Below are 23,209 nucleotides of genomic sequence, written 5' to 3' on the forward strand. Positions count from 1 at the left end.
AGGTCAAGTGAATGCTTCTCTTGAAGGGCTTTGGCCTGCGGGGAAGACTTCTTGGAAGAAGGCCTCAGGTGAGTTCTGCAGGAAGAGGAGGGCCTGGCCAAGCAGTTACCGGAAGCGGTTTAGCACAGTGGTTTGGAGACTGTCACTGGAGCCAGGCCCTTGCTTTGAATCCCAGCTCTGCCATGTCCTAGCAGAATGAGTTAGGTAAGACATTCAGCCTCTCTCTGGTTCAGTTTCCTCCTCCGCCTCTACAGAGGTTGTTATGAGGATTGAATGAGTTAGGACCTGAAATACACTTTAAACAGTGCCTGGCACAGAGCAAGCAGTCAGTAAATGATAGTTGTTATTAATAGGCAAAACAGGGTGGGAAAGAGTATTCAAAGGAACGTAGAAAAGATCTTAGTAAATGTTTGTTATTTTATTTAAAAATCAAACCATTTAACTTATGATAGTGTTGCTGCTCATAATGACAATTCTTCAGCATAAAACAATGTCTTTTTCTAATAAACGGTTCAATTTGTACTTCCTTAGTTTTCCTCTGGTTGTCACCATTAGACTATTCTTCAGAAACATGCTTTTGCTACACTGCTTGTAGGGACCTCTTTTACGTGTTCACATTTGCATCAGCAAATTTGTAACATATAGGTGAGTCAATCGACTATGGTTCTATTGAGCATGAACTGGTATTTTCTCATCACCACATAGCTAGTATCACAAGTTACATAATTATAACCCCAACCCTTACCCTATACCTACTCCTTATGTTTCACCTATCCTAAGTTTGAAGACCATCAGCAGGGTCATTTTAAAGTCTTAAAATGTCTTTGAATCTCTCCATCAGGCAAAAGATTTTTCCTGGCTGCCACGCTCACTCTCTCCCCATTGCAAATTTATCATGAGCACCGTCTCCTCCAGCCTGTCCTACAAGTCACTGTGTGCCCGCCCAGATGTGAGGACAGTGGAGCTTATTAGCACAGGAGATGAAGAAGCAAAACTAAACATCTTTAGACAGCATCTCAGCACTCCCGATAATGACCCCTTCCGACAAAGCAGACAAGCTTTGCGGAAAAAAACAAACCTGAATCCTTTAAAACTCACAATCCTAGCCAATGAATTTAAAGAATGTAGGATCTACAGAGACGAGTTTCAGTGTATGAAGGAATACTTGGAGGTGGTCTCTATTCAGGATCTCTGGGAATTGATTCTGAAACGCTGGATGGAAGACTACAGTTGGACTATGAAAAAGAAAAAGGCACATTCAGACACCATGGATTCTGGAGAAGGTAGGCCTTGGCCATTGCTGACAGCCTCTAGTGTGAGGCCACAGAGAGAGAGAGTTGTGTTGGACCTTATCCAGGGGAGGAAGGTCTAGGGATAGGGTTGGACATAAAATGCACTACACCCAGTTAAATTTGAATTTCAGATAAAGAACAGATAATTTTTGAGTATAAGTTTGTCGCAATATTTGGGACATACTTATACTAAAAATTAATATATTGTTTATCTGAAATTCAGATTTAACTGGGAGTTCTGTATTTTTTTATTATTATTTTTACTGTGCTTTAAGTGAAAGTTTACAGTTCAAGTCAGTTTCTTACCCAAAAATTTATATACATATTGTTATGCGACCCTAGTTGCTCTCCCTGTAATGTGACAGCACACTCCTTTCCACCCTGTGTTTCCTGTGTCCATTCAGCCAACTCCAGTCCCCTCTGCCTTCTCATCTCACCTCCAGACAGGAGCTGCCCATTTAGTCTCATGTATCTACTTGAGCTAAGAAGCACATTCTTCACAAGTATCATTTTATGTCTTATAGTAAAGTCTAATCTTTGTCTGAAGAGTTGGCTTCAGGAGTGGTTTTAGTTTTGGGCTAACAGAGAGTGCAGGGGCCATGTCTTCTGGAGTCCCTCCAGTCTCAATCAGACTGATTTCTAACGGCTAATGATTATGAGTATTTCTTCATGTTATCTGTTAGCCACCCGAATGTCTTCTTTGGTGAAGAGCCTGTTCATATCCTTTGCCCGTTTTTTAATTGGGTTGTCTTTTTGTTGTTGAGGTTTTGCAGTATCTTGTAGATTTAAGAGATTAGATGCTGATTGGATTTGCCATAGCCAAAATTTTTTTTTCCAGTCTGTAGATTGTCTTCTTTTTTGGCAAAGTCTTTTGATGAGCATAAGTGTTCGATTTTTAGGAGCTCCCAGTTGTCTAGTTTCTATTCTTGTGTTTGTGCATTGTTAGTAATGGTTTGTATTCTGTTTATGCCAGGTATTAGGGCTCCTAAGGGAGTTCTTTATTTTTATTTGTTAAATCTGGCAACTCTATCTAGGGAGCTTGTGTGCTGACTATAAATAGAACTCTATTAGGCACAAGTTTGAATCACATTTCTCAGGGGCTTAAGAAATGAGTATTTATTTATTTTTTTTCTTTCTGAATTTTATTTTGTTGTTGAGAATATACACAGCAAAACACACCAACTCAACCATTTCTACATGTACAATTCAGTGACACTGATTACATTCTTCAAGTTGTACAACCATCCTCACCCTCCTTATGTGAGTTGTTCCTCCCCCATAAACATAAACTCACTGGCCCCTACGTTCCTATCTAATCTTTCTAGTTGCTGTTGTCAATTTGGTCCCACATAGATAATTCTTAAAACAGCATAATGCTCAAAGCAGACAATTTTTACTAGTTGAACTAAACTATAGTTTTAAGATGACTTCAAGATATACTTTTGGTAAGGTTTAAAGTTACCTCAGGGCAACAGTTTTAGTTCATCCAGCCTCCATGGCTCCAGAAAGTCTAGAGACCAAGAGAATTTGAAATTCTGTCCAATATTTCCCCTGGTTTGATCAGGTATCTTCTCTGGAATCTTTGATCAAACGGTAGCCAGGCACCACCCAGTTCTTTTGGTCTCATCATAAAGGAGGAAGTGGTTCATGGAGACAGTTAGACACACATTCCATGTTGTTGTTGTTGTTAGGTGCTGTTGAGTCAGTTCCAACCCATAGTACCTTGTGTACTATAGAATGAAACACTGCCAACCCCTGCACCATCCTTACACACATTGCTGTGCTTAAGTCCAATGTTTCAGCCACTGTGTCAATCTATCTCCTTGAGGGTCTTCCTCACTTTCACTGACCCTCTGCTTCACCAGGCATGATGTCTTTCTCCAGGGACTGGTCCCTCCTGATAACACGTCCAAAGTACATGAGATGAAGTCTCACCATCTTCACTTCTAAGGAGCTTTCTGGCTGTACTTTTTCCAAAACAGACTTGTTTGTTCTCTGGCAGCCCATGGCATATTCAATATTCTTTGCCAACACCATAACTCAAAGGCATTAATTCTTTGATCTTCCTTATTCATCGTCCAGCTTTCGAATGCGTATGAGGGGATTGAAAATACCATGGCTTGGGTTGGGTGTGCCTTAATCCTCAAAGTGACATCTTTACTTTTCAGCACTTTAAAAAGTGGTCTTTTGTGGCAGATTTGGCCAATGGAATATGTCATTTGATTTCTTGACTGCTGTTTCCATGAACGTTGATTGTGTATTCAAGTAAAATGAAATCCTCGACAACTTCAATATTTTCTGTTTATCATGATGTTGCTTATTGGTCCAGCTGTGAGGAGTTTTGTTTTCTTTATGCTGAGGTGTAATGCATACTGAAGGCTATAATTTTTGATCCTCATCATTAAATGATTCAAGTCCCTTTTGCTTTCAGCAAGCAAGGTTGTGTCATCTGCATATCGCAGATGGTTAATGAGTCTTCCTCCAATCTTGATACCACCTTCTTCTTCATGCAGTCCAATTTCTCGGATTATTTGCTCAGCATACAGTAATGAATAAGTATTATGAATGTGATGTAGTAAGTATGGTGAGAGGATACAACCCTGACGAACACCTTTTCTGACTAAATAATCTGAGAAGCTGGGCTATATGAAGAAGAAGGTGGTATCAGGATTGGAGGAAGACTCATTAACCATCTGCGATATGCAGAATACACATTCTATATCCTCCTCCTTCCTGACTCTCCTTCTTTCTCTGTTGCTCCAGGTGAATAGAGACCAATTGTTGTGTCTTAGATGCCCACTTGCAAGCTTTTAAGACCCCAGATACTACACAATGAACTAGGAGGTAGAACAGAAGCACTAAACACGTTATTAGGCCATTTAAATGGGATGTCCCATGAAACCATGATCCTAAACCTCCAAACCAAGGAACCAAATCCCATAAGGTGTTTGGTTGTACATACACATCCTCAGCAGCTACAGTTTTGTTGTCGTTGTTATTGTTGTAAATATATCACACAACTTTTGCCAGTTCAGCTTTTTACAGGTATAGAACTTATTGACAGCAATTATAATAATCGGCTGTGCAACCTTACCCTTACAATCAATGTGATTTTTCCATCATGGTAAACCTCCTTTTCCCCCTCCTTCCCACCCCTGGTAACCACTAATAAACTTTGTTCTCTATATATTTGCCTTTTCTTTTTTTTTTGTATAAGTGAGGTCATACAATATTTCTCCTTTTGTGATTGGCTTATTTCACTCAGCATAATGTCTTCAAGCTCCATCCATACTGTATCATGTATCAAGAATTCATTTCTCCTACCGGTTGAGTAGTATATACGTATTACATTTTGTTTACCCATTCATCTGTTGATGGACACTTGTTTCTACCTTTTGGCTATTGTGAATTGAATAGTGCTGCAGTGAACATTGGTGTGCACGTCTCTTTTTGAGTCACTGCTTTCAAGGCCTTTGGGTGTATACCTGGGAATGGAATTGCTGTATCATGTGGTAGTTCCATTTTTAGATTTTTGAGGAATTGCCACACTGTTTTCCACAATGGCTGTTCCATTTTGCATTCCTACCAGCAGTGGATAAATGTTCCAATTTTCCCACACCCTAGCCTACATTTGTTAATTTTTCTTTTTCATCTTAGCGATCCTAGTGGGAGTGAAATGGTATCTCATTGTGGTTTTGATTTGCATCTTTCTGATGACTTATGATGTTGAGTATCTTTTCATGTGTTTGGTGGTCATTTGGATGTCTTCTTTGGTGAAATGTTTATTCAAGTCCTTTGCCTATTTTATGATTGGGTTATTTGTCTTTTTGTTAAATTGTCAAAGCTTTATATATATATTGGTTATTAGATTCCTATCAGGTATATTGTTTCTGGAAACCCTGGTGGTGTAGTGGCTAAGTGCTATGGCTGCTAACCAGATGGTCGGCAGTTCAAATCCACCAGGCATTCCTTGGGAACTCTATGGTGCCGTTCTACTCTGACCTATAGGGTTGCTATGAGTTGGAATTGACTCGACGGCAGTGGGTTGGTTTTTTTTGTTATATTGCTTCTGAAGATGTTCTCCCAGTCAGTAGCTTGTCTTTTCATTATTTTGGTAAATTCTTTGGATGAACTAAAGTATTTAATTTTTAGGAGGTCCCATTTATTTGTCTTTTGCTGTTTGTGCTTTTTAAAAAAATTATATTAAATAATCCATTGTTAAAAGCTAGTCCTGACAGTCTTGCCCCCGCTTGTTCATCTAAGAATTTTATGGTTTTAGTTTGCACATTTAGGTCATTAATCGATTTTGAATTAGTTTTTTTTGTATGGTGCAAGGCATAGATCCTGTTTCATTTTTCTGCATGTGTAAATCCAGTTTTCCCAGCACCATTTATTGAAGAGTCTCTTCTTTCCCCTTCTTTCCTCATCGAATGGGCTTACCACGTTTGTCAAAAACGAGTTGACCACAGATGTGTAGGTCTATTTCTGGACTCTCAATTCTATTCCATTTGTCTCTGTGTCTGCTGTTATACAAGCACCAGGCTGTTTTGATCACAGGAGCTGTATAGTATGTTTTAAAATCAGGAAGTGTAAATCCTCCTACTTTATTTTTCTCCTTCAACATAGTTTTAGCTGTTTGGGGCCTCTTTGCATTCCACATAAAGCTGAGAATTTTTTTTTCTATTTCTGTAAAGAAAGCTGTTGGAATTTTGATTGGGATTGTGTTAAGTCTGTAGATCGCTTTGGGTAATATCGATATCTTAACAATATTAAGTCTTCCAATCCATAAACTTGGAAGATCTTTCAATTTATTTAAGACTTCTTTAATCTCTTTTAGTAGTGTTTTATAGTTTTCACTGTGTAAGTCCTTCATGTTCCTGGTTAGACTTATTCCTAGGTATTGTATTCTCTTAGATGCTATTTTAAGTGGAATTGTTTCCCTAATTTCCCTTTCACATTTCTCATTGCTAGTGTGTAGAAAACCAACTGATTTTTGTTTGTTGACCTTGTACCCTGCAACTTTGCTAAATTCCTTTATTAGCTCTAGAAGTTTTCTTGTAGACTCTTCGGGACTTTCTATATATAGGATCATATCATCTGCTAATAGAGATAATTTTACTTCTCCTTTTCCAATCTGGGTACCTTTTATTTCTTTTTCTTGTCTTATTGTTCTGGCTAGTAATTCTAATATTGAATAGAAGTGGTGAGAGTGAGCACTCTTTGTCAAGTTCCCAATTTCAAAGGGAAAGCTCTCAGTCTTTCTTCATTAAGTATAATGTTAGCTGTTGGCTTTTCATATATGCCCTGAATCATATTGAGGAATTTCCCTTCTATGCCAGTTGTCTTTAGGGTTTTCATCAATAAAGGGTGTTGGATTTTATCAGATGCTTTTTCTGCATCCATAGAGATGATCATGTGGTTGTTTTCCTTTGTTCTATTGATGTGGTATATGACGCTGATTGATTTTCTAGTGTTGAACCATCCCTGCATATCTGGAATAAATCTCACTTTGTCATGGTGTATGGCTCTTAATATGCTGTTAGATTCTGTTTGAGTATACATATTCTCAACAAAATACTCATATTCATAACAAAATATTCCTAAGAGATACTGGCCTGTAGTTTTCTTTTCTTGATGTCTTTTTCTGGTTTAGGTATCAGGGTTATGTTTGTTTCATAGAATGAATTAAGGAATATTCCTTCATTCTCTATCTTTTGGAAGACTTTAAACAGTATTGGTGTCAATTCTTCTCTAAATGTTTGGTAAAATTCCCCAGCGAAGCCATCTGGTCCAGAACTTTTTTTGTTGGAGGATTTTTGATTAGTGATTCAATCTCTTCACTTGTTATGTGTGTTGAGACTTTCTATTTCCTCTTGAGCCGCTTTGGGTACGTTGTGTGCTTCTAACAATTTGTTTATTTCTTCTACATTATCCAGTTTGTTGCCATACAGTTGTTTGTCATATTCTTTCATAATTCTATCTGACTCATTTGTTTCTATCAAGTCAGTTGTTATATCCCCTTTCATTTTATATTTTGGTTATTCACATCTTTTCTATTCTTTGTCAGTCTAGCTAAGGTTTGTCAATTTTACTGATCTTTTCAAAGAACCAACTTCTGGTTTTAGTGATTTTCTATATTGTTTTTCTGCTTTTGATTTTATTTATTTATGCTCTGATCTTTGTTATTTCCTTTCTTCTGGTAGGTTTAGGCTTAGTTTGCTTTTCTCTTTCCAGTTCCTGGAGTTGTCAAGTTAGGCTGTTAATTTGAGATCTTTTTTTTTAATTTATTTATTGTGCTTTAAGTGAAAGTTTACAAATCAAGAGAGTCTCTCATACAAAAACTTACATACACCTTGCTATGTACTCCTAGCTGCCCTCCCCTAATGAGACAGCACATTTTTTCTCTCTACCATGTAATCCCCGTGTCCATTCAACCAGGTCCTGTCCCCCTCTGTCTTCTCATCTTGCCTCCAGACAGGAGCTGCCCACATAGTTTCATGTGTCTACTTTAGCCAAGAACCTCATTTCTCACCAGTATCATTTTCTGTCTTATAGTCCAGTCCAATCCCTGTCTAAAGAGTTGGCTTTGGGAAAGGTTCCCATCTTGGGCTAACAGGAGGTCTGGGGACCATGACCTCCAGGATCCTTCTAGTCTCAGCCAGACCATTAAGTCTGGTCTTTTTATGAGAATTTGAGGTCTGCATCCTACTGTTCTCCTGCTTCATCAGGGATTCCCTGTTGTGTTCACTGTCAGGGCAATCATTGGTTGTAGCTGGGTACCGTCTAGTTCTTCTGGTCTCAGGCCGATGTAGCTTCTGGTTTATGTGGCCCTTTCTGTCTCTTGGGCTCTTTGGTGTCCTTCATTCTCCTTTGCTCCAGGTGGGTTGAGACCAATTGATGCATCTTAGATGGCTGCTTGCTAGCATTTAAGACCCCAGATGCCACTCACCAAAGTGGGATACAGAACGTTTTCTTAATACATTTTGCTATGACAATTGACCTAGATGTCCCCTAAAACCATGGTCCCCAGACTCCCGCCCCTGCTACACTGGCCTTTGAAGCATTTGGTTGTATTCAGGAAACTTCTTTGCTTTTGGTTTAGTCCAGTTGTGAAGACCTCTCCTGTATTGTGTGTTGTCTTTCCCTTCAACTAAAATAGTTTTGTCTACTGTTTAGTGAATACCTCTCTCCCTCCCTCCCTCCTCACCTTTGTACCCATCAAAGAATATTTTCTTCTGTGTTTAAACTGTTTCTTGAGTTCTTATCATAGTGGTCTCATACAATAGTTGTCCTTTTGCAACCGACTAATTTCACTCAGCATAATGCCTTCTAGACTCCTCCATTGTTCTTAATTTTTTTGTAGTATTCCATTATGTAAATATACCATAATTTATTTACCCTTTCATCTGTTGATGGGCACCTTAGTTATGCCCATCTTTTTACTATTGTAAACAGTGCTGCAATGAACATGGGTGTGCATATATCTGTTTTTGTGAAGGCTCTTATTTCTCTAGGATATATTCCAAGGAGTGGGATTGCTGGATTGTATGGTAGGTCTATTTCTAGCTTTTTAAGGAAGTACCAAATCAATTTCCAAAGTAGTTGTACCATTTTACATTCCCACCAGCAGTGTACAAGTGTTCCAGTCTCTCCACAACCTGTCCAACATTTATTATTTTGTATTTTTTGGATTAGAGATCTTTTTTTTTTTATGTAAGTATTTATTGCTCTAAGTTTCCCTCTGAGTACTATCTTTGATGCATTCTGTAAGTTTTGGTATATTGTGCTTTCATTTTCATTTGACTCTAAGGAATTTGTGATTTCTTCTTTAACCATTGGTAGTTTAATAGTGTGTTGTTTAATTTCCATATGTTTATGTATTTTCCAGGTTTCTTTCTGTTATTGGTTTCTAGCTTCACTCTATTGTGGTCAGAGAAAATACTTTGCATTTCAGTCTTTTTAAATTTATTGGGACTTGCTTTGTGACCTAAAATATGGTCCATCTTGAATAATGAGCCATGTGCCCTGGAGTAGAATGTATATTGTGCTGTTTTTGGGTGGAGAGTTCTATATATGTCTGTTAAGTCTATTTGGTTTATATAATGTCATTCAGGTCCTCTGTTTCCTTGTTGATATTCTTTCTAGATGTTCTGTTCAGTATTGAAAGTGGTGTATTGAAGTCTCCAACTATTATTGTAGTACTATCTATTTCTCCCTTCCGTTCTATCACTGTTTGGTGTATATATTTAGGTGCCCTGATGTTGAGTGCATATATATTTATGATTGTTAAATCTTCTTGATTATTTGGGAAGTGTTTCACTCTTTTGTGCATAGGGTTGCTATGAGTCGGAACCAAATCGATAGCACCTAACAACAACAATGTCCGTCTTTATCTCTTCTGACAGATTTTGTCTTAAAGTCTACTTTCTCTGAAATTAAGATTGCCATCCCATGTCTCTTTTGGTTATTATTTGCATGGAATATTTTTTTCCATCTTTTCACTTTCAACCTATTTGTGTCCTTAGGTTTAAGATGTGTCTCTTGTAAATAGCATATAGTTGGATCATATTTTTTATACATTCTGCCACTCTTTGCCTTTTGATTGGAGCACTTAGTCCCTTTACATTCACTGTAATTACTAATAAGAAGGACTTCTTCCATTTTGTTATTTGTTTTTTGTGTGTCTTAAGCCTTATTTGTCTTTGTCCTTTAGTACTGCTTGCTTTTGTGTTTCGTTAGTTTATTGCAATAAGCGTTTTTGGTTCTCTTCTCTTTTCCTTTTGTGTATTTTTTAAAAATGTTTTCTTAGTGGTTTCTATGAATATTAAATTTAACAGCTTGTTTTTTTTTTATTTATAACATTCTAGGGTAAGTTAGCACCAACTTAACTTCAATAACATATAAGAAATTCTATATACCATTCCTCCACCCTCTTTCTTGTTATCACCAATTAGGTTGTTATCACTAATTATGTCTTTATATTTCATGTGCCCTGTAACATAGTTTTATCCTTGCCTTTTATACATTTGTTATTAAAAAACATGAAGGACAAAACATTTAGAATTATCAAGCATGAATACCTTATTAGTAGCCCTTATACTTGAACATGCATTTTTCTTTATTAGGGATCTTTCTTTTTATATATAGCTTTGAGTGACTCTCTAATGTGTTTTCTCTTCCATCTGTACAACTCCCATTAGTATTTTTTGCAGAGCTGGTCTGGTAGATGTGAACTCTCTCCACTTCTGTTTGTCTGGAAATGTTTTAATTTCACCCTCATTCTCGAAGGATAGTTTCACTGGATATAGTATTCTTGGTTGACAGATTTTTTTTCTTTCAGCACTTTAAATATATCATTCCATTGCCTTCTGGCCTCCAACGTTTCTGAAGAAAAATCAGCATTTAATCTTATCAGGGGTCCTTTGTATGTGACTGTTTGCTTCTCTTTCACTGCTTTCAGGTTTCTCTCTTTATCTTTAATTTTTGGGAGCCTTATGATGATTTTTTTTTAACTATGATGTGTCTTGGTATAGATCTCTTTGGGTTACCTTGCTTGGGGTTCTTTGAGCTTCTTGGATTTGTAGATTCATGTCCTTTGTTAGATTGGGGAAATGTTCTGTAATTATTTCTTCAAATATTCTTTCTGTCCCTTTCTCTCTTACCTCCTTCTGGAATTCCCTTGATACATATATTAGGTCTCTTGTTGTTGTCCCATAATTCCATTAAGCTGTGCTTAGCCTCCTTGTGCCTTCATTCTTGTTGCTCTTCAGCGTCTGTCATTTTAACTATCTTATCCTCTAACTCACTGATTTTTCTTCTGCGTGATTAAATCTGTTGGTAAGTTCCTCTATTGTGTTTCTTATTTCAGTAATTTTATCTCTTTTTTTTAGATCCTCATTTTGTTCTTGCATTGTTTATTTCTTTTAAGCTCTTTTTCTGTGTTTTCCTTTAGTTCTTTAATTATGTTTAATGTTGTATTATATTCTTCTTTTTTTTTTTCATCATTTGGTCATCCCTAGATACACTTTCATTCCCTTTATCATGTTCATTTGGATCGACCATTGATTTTCTGTTCTTTTTGTGTCTTGTTATTTTTTGTTGGAGCATTGGCATTTTTGAGGGTGTTAACTTTCTCAGTTTTCCTCAGTGGTTGGTATTTTTCCCCACACTTCTTTCTGCAAAAACTCTAAGGTGGGCAGACCCTTCAGCCTTTGCTTACCATTTCCTCTCCCTCTCTGTGATAGTGCCTTCTCCTCCCTGGTTTAATTAGGATTTGATAGTTCCAGATCTTGTTTTTCAACTTTCAACCTCTCTCAAACACACCAGAGAACACGCTGTAGTCAGTCTGTCCACCAGTGGGCACCACCACACGGAAGAGATGTTGTGTACTAACCAATCTGTCCGCGAGGGAGCACAGTTCCATCTCTCTGGTTATTACTCCCTTCCCTTCTCTGTTTCTGCAATCATGTTTTTAGTTGGAAAACCCACACCCAGTGAGCCCCTTTCAGGGCTAAGTGTCACCCTCTGGTTTTGCCTGAGCTTTCCTTCCCTGCTCTGTGGGGACTGCTTATATATGAGCTGGCATTCAGGGGAAGCAGAGGCAGACTTTCCTCCATTTCAGAAGGAGGTGGGGCCGGCATTCCCCAGAAAGACCTCTGAGAGATCTGTTTTGTTAGTTTCAGAATCTCAGTGGCCCTGTGGTGATTGGGGGAGCAGTCTCCACTTAGGTAACCTACCTGCTGACTCCATTGTAGGGAACCTTCTATAGGAGTTTGTATCAGTCCAGCAGCCAACAGTTACTGGTTGGGGATGGGGTAGTCACACTCTGAATGGACTCCTGGGAGGTCTGCTTTGTTGCTATCAAAGCCCGCCCTGTAGTATGTTGGCTGTGATTATAGCCTCCATGCAAGATACCTGCTTCCTAGCACACAGCAGCCTTAGTCAGCAATCCTCAGCACTGACTGCAAGGGGGATCAGGCAGACCCAAACTGATCCCCAGGGAGATCTGTCCTATTGGTTTCAGAGGTCAGATCTATGGGGTGTACAGGGAGGCAGGTTGAATGCTGACTATAGAAGCAGACTCTACTGCAGGGCCCTTCTGTTGCAATTCACAGCAGGCTTGCAGGTGATAGTGTCCTGGGGTGGGGGGGAGCTGTCATGTGCCAAACTGACCTCCAGGGAGGTCTGCCTTCTTACTGTCAGAGCTCTTCCTGTACTGTGTTGGCTGTGGGCATAGTCTCCACTAAAGATGCCTACTTCTTAGCACATAGCAGCCTGTTAGCAGTCCTCAGTTCCCTCTGAAAGGGGGAGCAAACAGACCTAATCTGAGTCCCCAGGAAGTCTGTCCTGTTGGTTTCAGAAGCCTGAGATATTGGGTGTGCAGGGAGGCCAGCAGATTGTTGACTGTGAGAACAGACTCCACTGCACGAGCCTTCTGTAGCAATTCACAGTAGGCTTGCAAATGGACCACCAGGGAGGTCTGCTTTGTTGATTTTAGGGCAGAAGCTTGGGGTCCTGTCTCTGTACAGGAAGGGGTCGTGGTGGTTAGGGAAACTGGCTCTCTTTCTGGGGCTACTACCCCAGTTCACAGCAGCTGGCAGCCCAAGTGCCTGGGCGCAGGGCAGGGATGGTGGGAAAAGTGATTTTCTTACCTTATGTGACTTGTTGATTTGCTGATTCTTGCCTGTCTCCAGTTCCCTGCTGCTTTTTTGTGCTCCCCAATTCAGTGTCCCTCACAGCTGAGCAGTTTCCTTATTGTATTTCTTGTATTTGTGGGGGAGTGTTGTAACGGTGGTTTGTTTATGCTGCCATCTTCCCAGAATCCTGTGGGCCTTTATTATTTTCATGACTCAATTCAATCTCTTTTGAGCCTACAGGACTGCTGAGAGCAGAAATCTAATCCAGTCAATTCAGATTAAATCCATCAGTTTAATTTGTTTTCAGTCAATTTAGAATTTTTTCAGTCAACCAAGGATTTGTGCCCTTCTCCTGTCTCTGTTGAGTTCAGCCTTGTGGCTGGGTGTCCTTGATTATCATCTGTTCCTGCTGTCTTCCACTGAGGTGGACATGGCCGTAGATGGTCCTCAGACGTTGGTGTCCTTTGTTTTTGGCATCTTCTGGGATGCCTGAGGAGCCCTGATGGCGCAGTGGTTATACAGCTCAGCTGCTAACCAAAAGGCTGGCAGTTCAAATCCACCAGGCGCTCCTTGGAAACCCTATGGGGTAGTTTTACTCTGATCTATAGGTTTGCTATGAGTTGGAATCAACTCGGTAATGGGTTTGGGTTTTTTGGTTTTAGGATGACTGTGTTCCCATTTGTTTGGGGGACATATGCTGCCATTCTGCTATCTCATTCCTTCATTCTAACAGTGAGGAGGCCCCTCTCCTTAGCTAACTTCTTTTTTCTTCTTGAGCCTACAGTCCTCCTGTAGATATTTGACCTTCTGACAGGGAATGTTGGCTGCTCAGGCCCTCTAGGACTTGATATTCTGCATACCCTCTTCTCTCCTGTTGCCCTGGTGGCATTGGGAAATCTGCAAGGCTACTGTCTCCCAAGCTTCCAACGGAAGCAGAGATCAGGCCCTCTCTACTGTTGGTTCCCAGGTGCTTTTGGTGGGTCAATCTCTCCCTGCTAAAAGCTAGCCTGGGCTCAGGGGAGTGCACAGGCCCCTTCTCAGAAACCCATGTGAGACTCTCTATTGCTCTCTTCTCTGATTCTTTACTCCCTTTCTCAGCTCAGCAAATTTTCTTGTCTCTCTGGGTGGGAAAAACTTCCCTTTAGATCATCCTGTAATTGCCTGGGTGTGCTGTCTGTGGCAAAAAATTCATTCCATGATACTTAACAGTAAGGCTTTTAGACTCGAAGTTTTTTCTCTCAGGCCACTGTCTCTGCTATAAGCTTCAAAAGTCTGTTTTGAAGCTTGAGTTCTTCTCACTGTATTTCTGCTATAACAATCCTTTCTTAAGGGAAGTGAATTTAGAATAAGCAGGGGTGTCGGGGAGGATGGGAAGAGAGAAACTGAAAATACTTGGAATGAAAAACACATTGATTGATACTTTAACATATTGTCCTGCCCCATTTTTCACTCTAACAAGTTTGCGTCTCTGCAAAGAGAATTGACTTTAAATTTAGTGAGCCCCTCCTCCTACCCCAAGGAGGTAGAAATAAGGTTTCTGTGTCCCCAGAAGAGTCATTCAGGCAAAGTAGACCACAGCTATGCCACCCCACCTGCCCAAGATTGAGTAGGAAAGCCTGCTCGACTGGGTAGGAAAGCCTGCGTCCTTTCCGAGTAGGGACTGCTCCTTCTCCCAGGCAACTGTCCCCCTCCCAGCCCTCTCTGCTTTAACCTCCCCCTGCACTCCCCCAACCCACTGAGGCCCAGGGAGCCCAGCCACAGGTACAGGAAGAGTTCAGTTAAAGAGGACAAACATCAGAAAACGCTTGTATGGCTGGAGCTGATTAGCTACTTTTGCTTAAAGATTGCAGGCAATTTGGGCCCAGTCCCCAGTCCTAGCATGTTGTTGTTGTTGGCTGCCATTAAAGTGGCTCCCAACTTACGATTATCCCATACACAACAGAATAAAACACTGCCCAGCCCTGCACCATCCCTGTGATTGGTTGTGGATCAGATACTTGTGATCCATAGGGTTTTGACTGACTGATTTTTAGAAGTGGATTTACAGACCTTTTTTCCTAGTCCATGTTAGTCTGGAAGCTCCACTGAATCCTGTTCAGCATCATAGCAACACGCAAGCCTCCACTGACAAACAGGTGGTGGCTGTGTATAAGGTGCACTGGCCAGGAATTGAACTCGAGTCTCCTGCGTGGAAAACAAAAAATTGACTCAACAGCAACTGGTTTGTTTGTTTGTTTTTCTCCTGTATGGAAGAAGAGAATTCTGCCATTGACCCACCCATGCTGTGCCAAATCCTAGCATAGGAAATAAATTTAGACTGGTAGACCATGTCTTAAGGGTGTGTTTGTAGTTGATCATAAAGCCAATGGAAAATCTAACTATGGCGGACAAGCCTAAGTGCCAGGGAGAAGTGAAGAGTTAGCTCAAGGGGTGTACGTGAATATGTGCAGGAATGCAATCATAGAAACTCACTCATAGGCACAAATATAAATTTGGTGTTTGGAAACTTCAATAAAGACTATTAAGGAGCCCTGGTGGCGCAGCGGTTAAGAGCTTGGCTGCTAACCAAAAGGTCAGCAGTTTGAATCCACCAGCTGCTCCTTGGAAACCCTATGAGGTAGTTCTGCTCTGTGCTATAGGGTTGCGTGAGTTGGAATCAACTTGACGGCAATGGGTAAGCAGACATACCAAATGTAATAATCAGCAAGATTGTCAGTTTGTAACCATATTTCATGATGTATTAGTTGTGACAATATTGCTGATAACTTAATGGTTAAGAGTATTGTCTCAAGAGCCGGGTTGTTTGGGGTCAAATCCCAGCTCTGCACTTACTAGCTGTGTGACCTTGGGCACATTATTTAACTTCTCTGTCCTTCATTTTCCTCATTTGTGAGACCGGGGCAGTTATAGTACCTACCTATAGCATTACTGAAAGAAATAAGTTGGTTAATCATATAAAGCATTTGGAATGATAACTGGCACATGTCAGCTGTTATTTTCATTATCATCATGTTGTCTCCATAGGGCTGGATGGCTGGGTGGCCGACGCTCTGTGCTTATTAAGCATCTCGCATTGTGGGTTGGCCGAGGATGAGATACTCCAGCTTTTGGACATGCTGGGCTACAGGAATCATTATCAAGTGACCCCGTTACACTGGGCTGCTTTCCGCAATGCCACCAAAGAGTGGATCCAGGAGAAGCCCAACAGCCTCCTGTGTTTTCGGCACCAGTCCCTGAGAAACGCTGTGGAGCACAAGCTTCTTGGTAAGGCTTGAATCTGTGAAAATACCTGCTGGCTAAAGGGAAGGTAAGAGTCACATACACGGGCAGGCTGTAGCTGGGATTTCTCATGTCAAACTGAATCTATAAACATGTATGAAAATGGTTGTATACATTAGGAATTGTACTTGGCTGTGAGTAACAAAGACCTGATTTCAACAGCTTAACGCTCCAGGGTTTATTCTCACATTAGTAGACTTCTCAAGGCAGGCAGCCCATGCTGTCTCATGCTGACTAATGGTGACTTCAAGTACAATGGAGCAAAACGTTGCCCAGTCCTGTACCATCTACATGATCCTTGTTGTGTTGGAGTCCATTGTCATAGCCACAGTGTATTTTGCGTGCTTTCCAAACTAAGGGGTTCATCTGCCAGCAATATTCTGAAAATATTCTGTTGTGATCCATAGGGTTTTTGTTGGCCTTTCTTTCTAGTCTGTCTTAGTTTGGAAGCTCTTGAAGCCTGTCCACCCTAAGTAAACCTACTGGTATTTGAAATATCAGTGGCATAACTTTCAGCAACACAGTAACATGCCAGCCACTACAATACAACAAACTAACAGATGGGTGGTGGTTAGACCAGACAGTATGGAGTTTTTCCAAATGTGTGGATGACCTCGAAATCATTTCAGTGGAAATGCAAAATGGCTATTTGAACAATGGGCTTCCAATTTGATATAGTCCTTATGAATAGCTGGGCTTGGTGTGCCACCCAGGTGTGTGTTCCATTCATTTTGCAAGAAAAATTGTCAAGCAGAAAATTGAAAACAGTTCTATTTTAGTTTTTGAGGAACTTGTTTCTGGGTTGTATGAGCTACTGAAATCATTTCTCTTTGGTAATAAAAACATAGTAATCTTGGCTACAACATTCAATTTGCTGTCAGTTGCCTCTTGGCCTATATAAGATTCAGGCAGTGAATTAACTTCTCCAAAAGCACACTCTCAAATATTGGGAAGTGCTTATTTAAGTGGAAACTATGGTGTATATTTAAAATAGAAAAGTAGGTTACAAATATTTCCAGGGAGAAGGGGAAAGGAAAATAACATACGTGATGAAAAGTCAGCATGCTCACAGCTTCTCAAATTTTAGGTCAGTGCTTTTAAATAAAACTAATTCTTTGGTAAATTCAGACTGGTTTATAAGAAGATACATTTTCATTTGGAAATGGCTGTGGTAGCTGTAGGGTTTGGAGAGCTTCGGTAGAGATACTTTTACATATAAAAACATATCATGCCTAGTAAAATATTCTGATTTCATAGACCTAAGACGTCATTGATTGTAAGACGCACCTTTATTTGACATACTGCTAAAAAAATAAAAAGAGCCTCAAAATAAAAAAAAAAGAGAGAGAGAGCAAAGATACATTCTTAACACTCCAGTTTTTTTTCCAAGCTACCTTGAATTTTATCAACTCTAATGGCCAAGGAATTCCTGGGTGGTGCAAAAAGGTTAAGTGCTGACTCCTAGCAGAAAGGTGGGTGGCTCAGACCTACCCAGAGGCGCCTTGGAAGACAGGCCTGGCGATCTGCTTCTGGAAGGTCACAGCCTTGAAAACCCTGTGGAATACAGTTCTACTCTGCATACATGGGGTCGCTATGGGTTGGAACTGACTCAACAGCAACTAAAAACAACAATTACTGCAAAAAAAACTTAAAAATCTTTTTTTCTGTAATGTTTTCATATACCAAAAAGTCAGTTGTGTTAAACTGTAATTTGATTTTCAAATAGGTGTAATCACACCTGTCAGAGAAAGCAGTCCACATATGTTTCAGAACTCAACGAATCACAAGAAAACACATTTTCACCAAGTCTTGGTTAGATACTTCCAGCGGCAAACTGCTTTCTGGCGAGTATATCAAGAATTGCCGTGGCATATGAAGATGAGCGGCTGCTGGGAGGGTTTGTGCAGCTTTGTCTCCAGTCCTAAGTAAGTCTCACGTATTTTGTATCATTGCGTTTGTGCTGCATTTAGAGAGCCACGGCTCCCTTGAGCAAGATGCATTCATTCATTTATTAATTCAACCACCCATTCATTCATTCCAATGGGAACATCGTCTGCAGCTGGTGGATCCTCAGGCTACTCCATTTGATCTGTCTGGCTCTGTAAGGTGTACTTTTTCCCTCTTCACTCCATGTGGATTCCCTTCAAAGTTAAGTGGTATTCCAGAGAGACAAGGACTTCTAGATGGGCAAGGATAAAAGGCTGGCCATGTTCTCCTGCTAAATCCTCCTACCTTCTTCTCTCCCTTTCCCTCTCCTCTTCTCTCTTCCCCCTCTCTTCTTCCTTTCCTTCCTCCTCTGTATTCATTCTGCAATCATCTATTGGTGGCTCATTTTGTCTCTGACACTGTGCTAGGCCCTGGGGATATAGAGGGGAATAAGGTACAGCCCCAAGCCCTTAGGTGCTTTCCATCTCATAGGGACAATGTGGAGCCAGAGGGTTACCATACATGATGATAAATGCTGTATGAGAGCAATGCCAGCCCAGAAGAGGGAGGGCCTGGCTATGCCTGTCAGACCTAGGGAGGCTGCCTGGTAGAGGGGGCGTCCTGGGCAGATGGGTTCAACTGGGTTTGACTGCAGAAGAGTGAAAAGCTCACGCTCAGGTGGTGACCTGGCAAAGTCATGTCAGTTAAGGAATTTATGAAGAGGCTAGCGAAATGTGGTCTGTAGAAGAACGGCTTCCTTCCAGGCGTGACATACTAAAATGACTTCTATTGCTACATTGTGTTACCAGCATCACAGACTTTCTGTCAAAAATTAGAAGTCCAAGCTTCTGGACAAGGCTGCACCTCCTCCACTACTGGAATGTATTAGCGGAAGCCGGATGTGATGTCTCGGAGGTCTATTTGCTCTCAGTGGCCAGGATTAAAGCAGATCAGTGCCATAAAGCCAGGAAGAGATGTACGCTCTCAGGTACAATGAGTAATAATGTTTCCAGTGGTCCATTTTGCTGGGATAGATGGTGGCCGAAAGTTACTGTTCTTCTGTTTCCTCATCTAATTCTGATCAATCCAGCAGACCTTTCTGATTACTTCTTCCCATTATTTGCGTGTGTGTGTGTAGTGAAATATATATACATATACAATGAAATGCCATTTCAACCATTTTCAAAATCTCCCCACAATTTAAACCAACAATTTCTGAGGATAACAAATTGGGAGAAATTTTAATTTTGAAATGGCTCCTCTTTCTTTTCTTGCTATTGCTGTTTTCCAAGGATCTGTCTTTAGCCTTCTTTTCTCTCTATACTTTCTCATGGATTAACACCTTACTTTTTTGTCTGTATTTCCAGCCTTGACCTTCTTTTCAAGTAGCAGGGTTCATGCCCCATTTCCTGAGAGCTACTAACAGCATTGAATTTTGTCTTAGTTACCTAGTGCTGCTATAACAGAAATAGCACAAGCAGATGGCTTTAACAAAGAGAAATTTATTCTCTCACAGTTTAGGAGGCTAGGTGTCCAAATTCAGGGTGTCAGCTCCAGGAGAATGCTTTCTCTCTCTGTCCGCTCTGGGAGAAGGTCCTTGCCACCAATCTTCCCCTGGTCTAGGAGCTTCTCAGCACAGGGACCCTGGGTCCAAAGGACATGCTCTGCTCCTGGCTCTTCTTGCTTGGTGGTAATGAGGTCTCTCTCCTCTCTGCTCAATTCTCACCTTTATATCTCAGAAGAAATTGACTCAAGATACAACCTAATCCTGTAGATCGAGTCTTGCTTCATTAACATAACTGCCTCTAATCCTACCTCCTTAATATCATAGAAGTTAGAATTTACAACACATAAGATAATCACATCAGATCACAAAATGGTAGAAAACCATATAATACTGGGAATCATGGCCTAGCCAAGTTGACACACATTTTTTGGGGACATAATTCAATCCACAACAGAATCCCTGGATAGTCTAAATGGTTTATGCACTCAGCTGCTAACTGAAAGGTTGGAGGTTTGAGTCTACACAGAGGTGCCTCGGAAGAAAGGCCTGGCACTCTACTTCTGGAAAAATTAGCCACTGAGAACCCTATGGAGCACAGTTCTGCTCTGATACACATAGGGTCACCATGAGTTGGCATCAGCTACGTAGCAACATTAAAAGAAAAAAAAAAACTAATAGCATTATTGCTTGCTCATCAGCTTTCCTGAGTGACCAGTTGACACTTCAGATTAACTAGATCCCAAACCTAAATTTTGCAGGTCATTGACATGCTGTTTAAATGGCTTGAGTTTGATTGTAGCAGTTTTGGTTAATATTTCTTCCCTTTGTTTTCCATAAATAGGCCCCTTTACTACTCTCCTCCTGTATTTCCTGAATTATTAAACAGAGTAATAACCTTTCTTTCAGCAAATATTAACTGAGCACCTTCTTGGGGCTGTGGGCTCTGCTAGACCCTCCATGGCTCCAGAAAGTCTGGAGTCCATGAGAATTTGAAATTCTGTTCTGCATTTTCCCCTTTTTGATCAGGCTTCTTCTATAGACTCTTTGATCAAAACGTTCAGTAAATGGTAGTCAGGCACCATCCAGTTCTTCTGGTTTCATGGCAAAGAAGGCAATTAGCCACACATTCCATATCCCCCTCCTTTTCCTGACTCTCCTTCCTCTGTTGCTCTAGGCAAAGAGAGACTAATTGTCATGTCTTCGATGATGGCTGCTTGCAAGCTTTAAGGCCCAAGGCACTAGGCAACAAACTAGGAGGTAGAACAGAAGCACTATACAGGTTATTAGGCCAATTAATTGGAATGTCCCACGAAACCATGACCCCAAACCTCCAAACCAAGGAACGACATCTCATGAGGTTTTTGGTTGCACCCAAGTAGCCTCAGCTGCTACTCTTTCTTTTTGTTTTTTTCATTGTTGTAAATATACCTATCACACAACTTTTGCCAATTCAACTTTTTACAGATATACAACTGATTGATAGCTATTACAATTATTGGCTGTACAATCCTACCTTTCTTCAATTCAGTTTTTTCTATCACCATTAACACCCCCCTTCCCACTTCTCTCCCACTGCAGGTAACCACTAATAAACTTTGGTCTCTATATATTTGCGTTTTCTTGTCTTTTTATATAAGTGAGGTCATACAATATTTGTCCTTTTGTGATTGACTTATCTCATTTAGCATAATCTTGGTGGCGAAGTGGTTAAGCATTCGGCTGCTAACTGGAAGGTCACTGGTTCAGAACCACTAGCTGCCCTGAAGGAGAAAGACGTGGCAGTCTGCGTCCATAAAGATTACAGGCTTAGAAACCCTGGGGGCAGTTCTACTCTGTCCTATAGGGTGCAATGAGTCGGAATCGACATGTCAGAAACTGGTTTGGTTTTTTGTTGGATAATGTCTTCAAGCTTCGTCCATATTGTAGCATGGATCAAGACTTTGTTTCTCCTACTGGCTGAGTAGTATTCCATTATATGTATGTACCCCATTTTGCTTATCTATTCATCTGTTGATGGGCATTTTTGTTGTTTCCACCTTTTCGCTATTGTGAATACTGCTGCAATGAACATTGGTGTACAAATCTCTTTGTCTCTGCTTCAAGTTTTGTGGGTATATACCTAGGAGTGGAATTGCTGGGTCATATGGCAGTTCTATTTTTAGTTTTTGAGGAAACCCCACACTGTTTTCCACAATGACTTTACCTTTATTTTTATTGTTGTTGTTAGTTGTCACCTCTGACTTATGGTGACCTTATGTGTAACAGAACAAAACAGTGCCTGGTCCTGTGCCTTCTTCATGATCTTTGGTATGTCTGAGTGCCTTTGGTATGTTTGGGGCTCATCTTCCAGCACTATATTGGACAGTATTCTGTTGTGATCCATGAGGTTTTCATTGGCTTATTTTTGGAAGTAGATCACCAGGCCTTTCTTAGCCTGTTTTAGTCTGGAAGCTCCACTGGAACCTGTCCACCATGGGTGACCCAGCTGTATTTGAAATACTGTTGGCATAACTTCCAGCATCGTAGCAACATGTAAGCTACCACAGTATGACAAACTGACAGACAGGTGGTAGTTATTATTATGACCATGTATAATTTGTGTAATTCTGAAATTTTTCTGATCCACTAATCCTTCATGTGCAAGGACCCAAGTGATAACTTGTGATGATACAAGTGTATTAAATGAAGCCAGGATCATTCTGGAAATGTGTTGTCAGTGCTTAGGGATGTGTGTGTGTGTGTATGTTGGAGGAGGGCTGCCGCATGTTATAGGAGGCTAAACGCTAACCAGAGGAAGATTAGATCTCCAAGGTGGGGGTAGAAGTCCTTCCTGGTAATGCCACAACTGCTTGTCATAACATGGTCGTTATGGTAATGGAAGGGGGCTGCAGCTGGGGGTTGAAACTGGGAGGAAATCACTTGATGTTTTAGCAGATGAGGTTTTACTATGACGTAAATGATCCCGGGTCAGAATGTGTCCCTTTGAATTGGACTGGAGACATCCATAGGGCTGTCCTGGTGATTCCATAAGCATGATGCCATCTGTACAATTATATAAGATCCTGCTGGTTAGTCTCTGTGCTAGTCCAGGACCTCCAGGGCTTTTCAGCACAGAGTCCTAGTCTCTGTAACAATTGCCTTTGACACCTTCCTTCTTCCTTGTCTCTCATGCTCACCATGGCCAAGTCCTCTAGATTTTATTTCCATCAAGGCAACTCAAAGGCTGCTAACAACAACAAGGAGTTAGAAATTCCTGAAAGTGGGGATGGCTGAGGAAATGAAAATGTGTAGTGTTCTATTCTGAATTGTTTCTTTCTCTGTGCTGTGTTGAAACTCTCTATATAGGCATCACCCTATATTTTTAGTGAAAGTCTGTTACAGACAAATGCTTTGGGGGAATGAAGGCAAACCCATAGCGTTCTACATTTCAAACAATGTGGACACCGTAAGGGACTATAAGCAGCCACAGGAAGTAGACATGCCCAGGTGGGAGCAGGAGTTTAGGGCCGAGAGCATCAGGAAGAGCCAGGCATCACTGGAGGAGGGGAACTAACCAGGTAGTGCATGTA

General features: G+C 40.7%; 1 protein-coding gene across 1 annotated transcript in view; it reads left to right on the top strand.

Annotated features, from left to right (window-relative positions):
• LOC100666424 (putative tetratricopeptide repeat protein 41) overlaps positions 1-23,209 on the top strand; it is an 81,788-nt gene that overhangs the window by 19,138 nt on the left and 39,441 nt on the right. The window contains 4 exon segments of the mRNA XM_064283681.1: positions 842-1,283; positions 15,953-16,192; positions 17,934-18,132; positions 18,943-19,121. Coding sequence (XP_064139751.1) covers positions 842-1,283; positions 15,953-16,192; positions 17,934-18,132; positions 18,943-19,121 — 1,060 coding nt within the window.

This window comes from Loxodonta africana, chromosome 4, assembly GCF_030014295.1.
Source record: "Loxodonta africana isolate mLoxAfr1 chromosome 4, mLoxAfr1.hap2, whole genome shotgun sequence".
NCBI classification, from domain to species: Eukaryota; Metazoa; Chordata; class Mammalia; order Proboscidea; family Elephantidae; genus Loxodonta; species Loxodonta africana.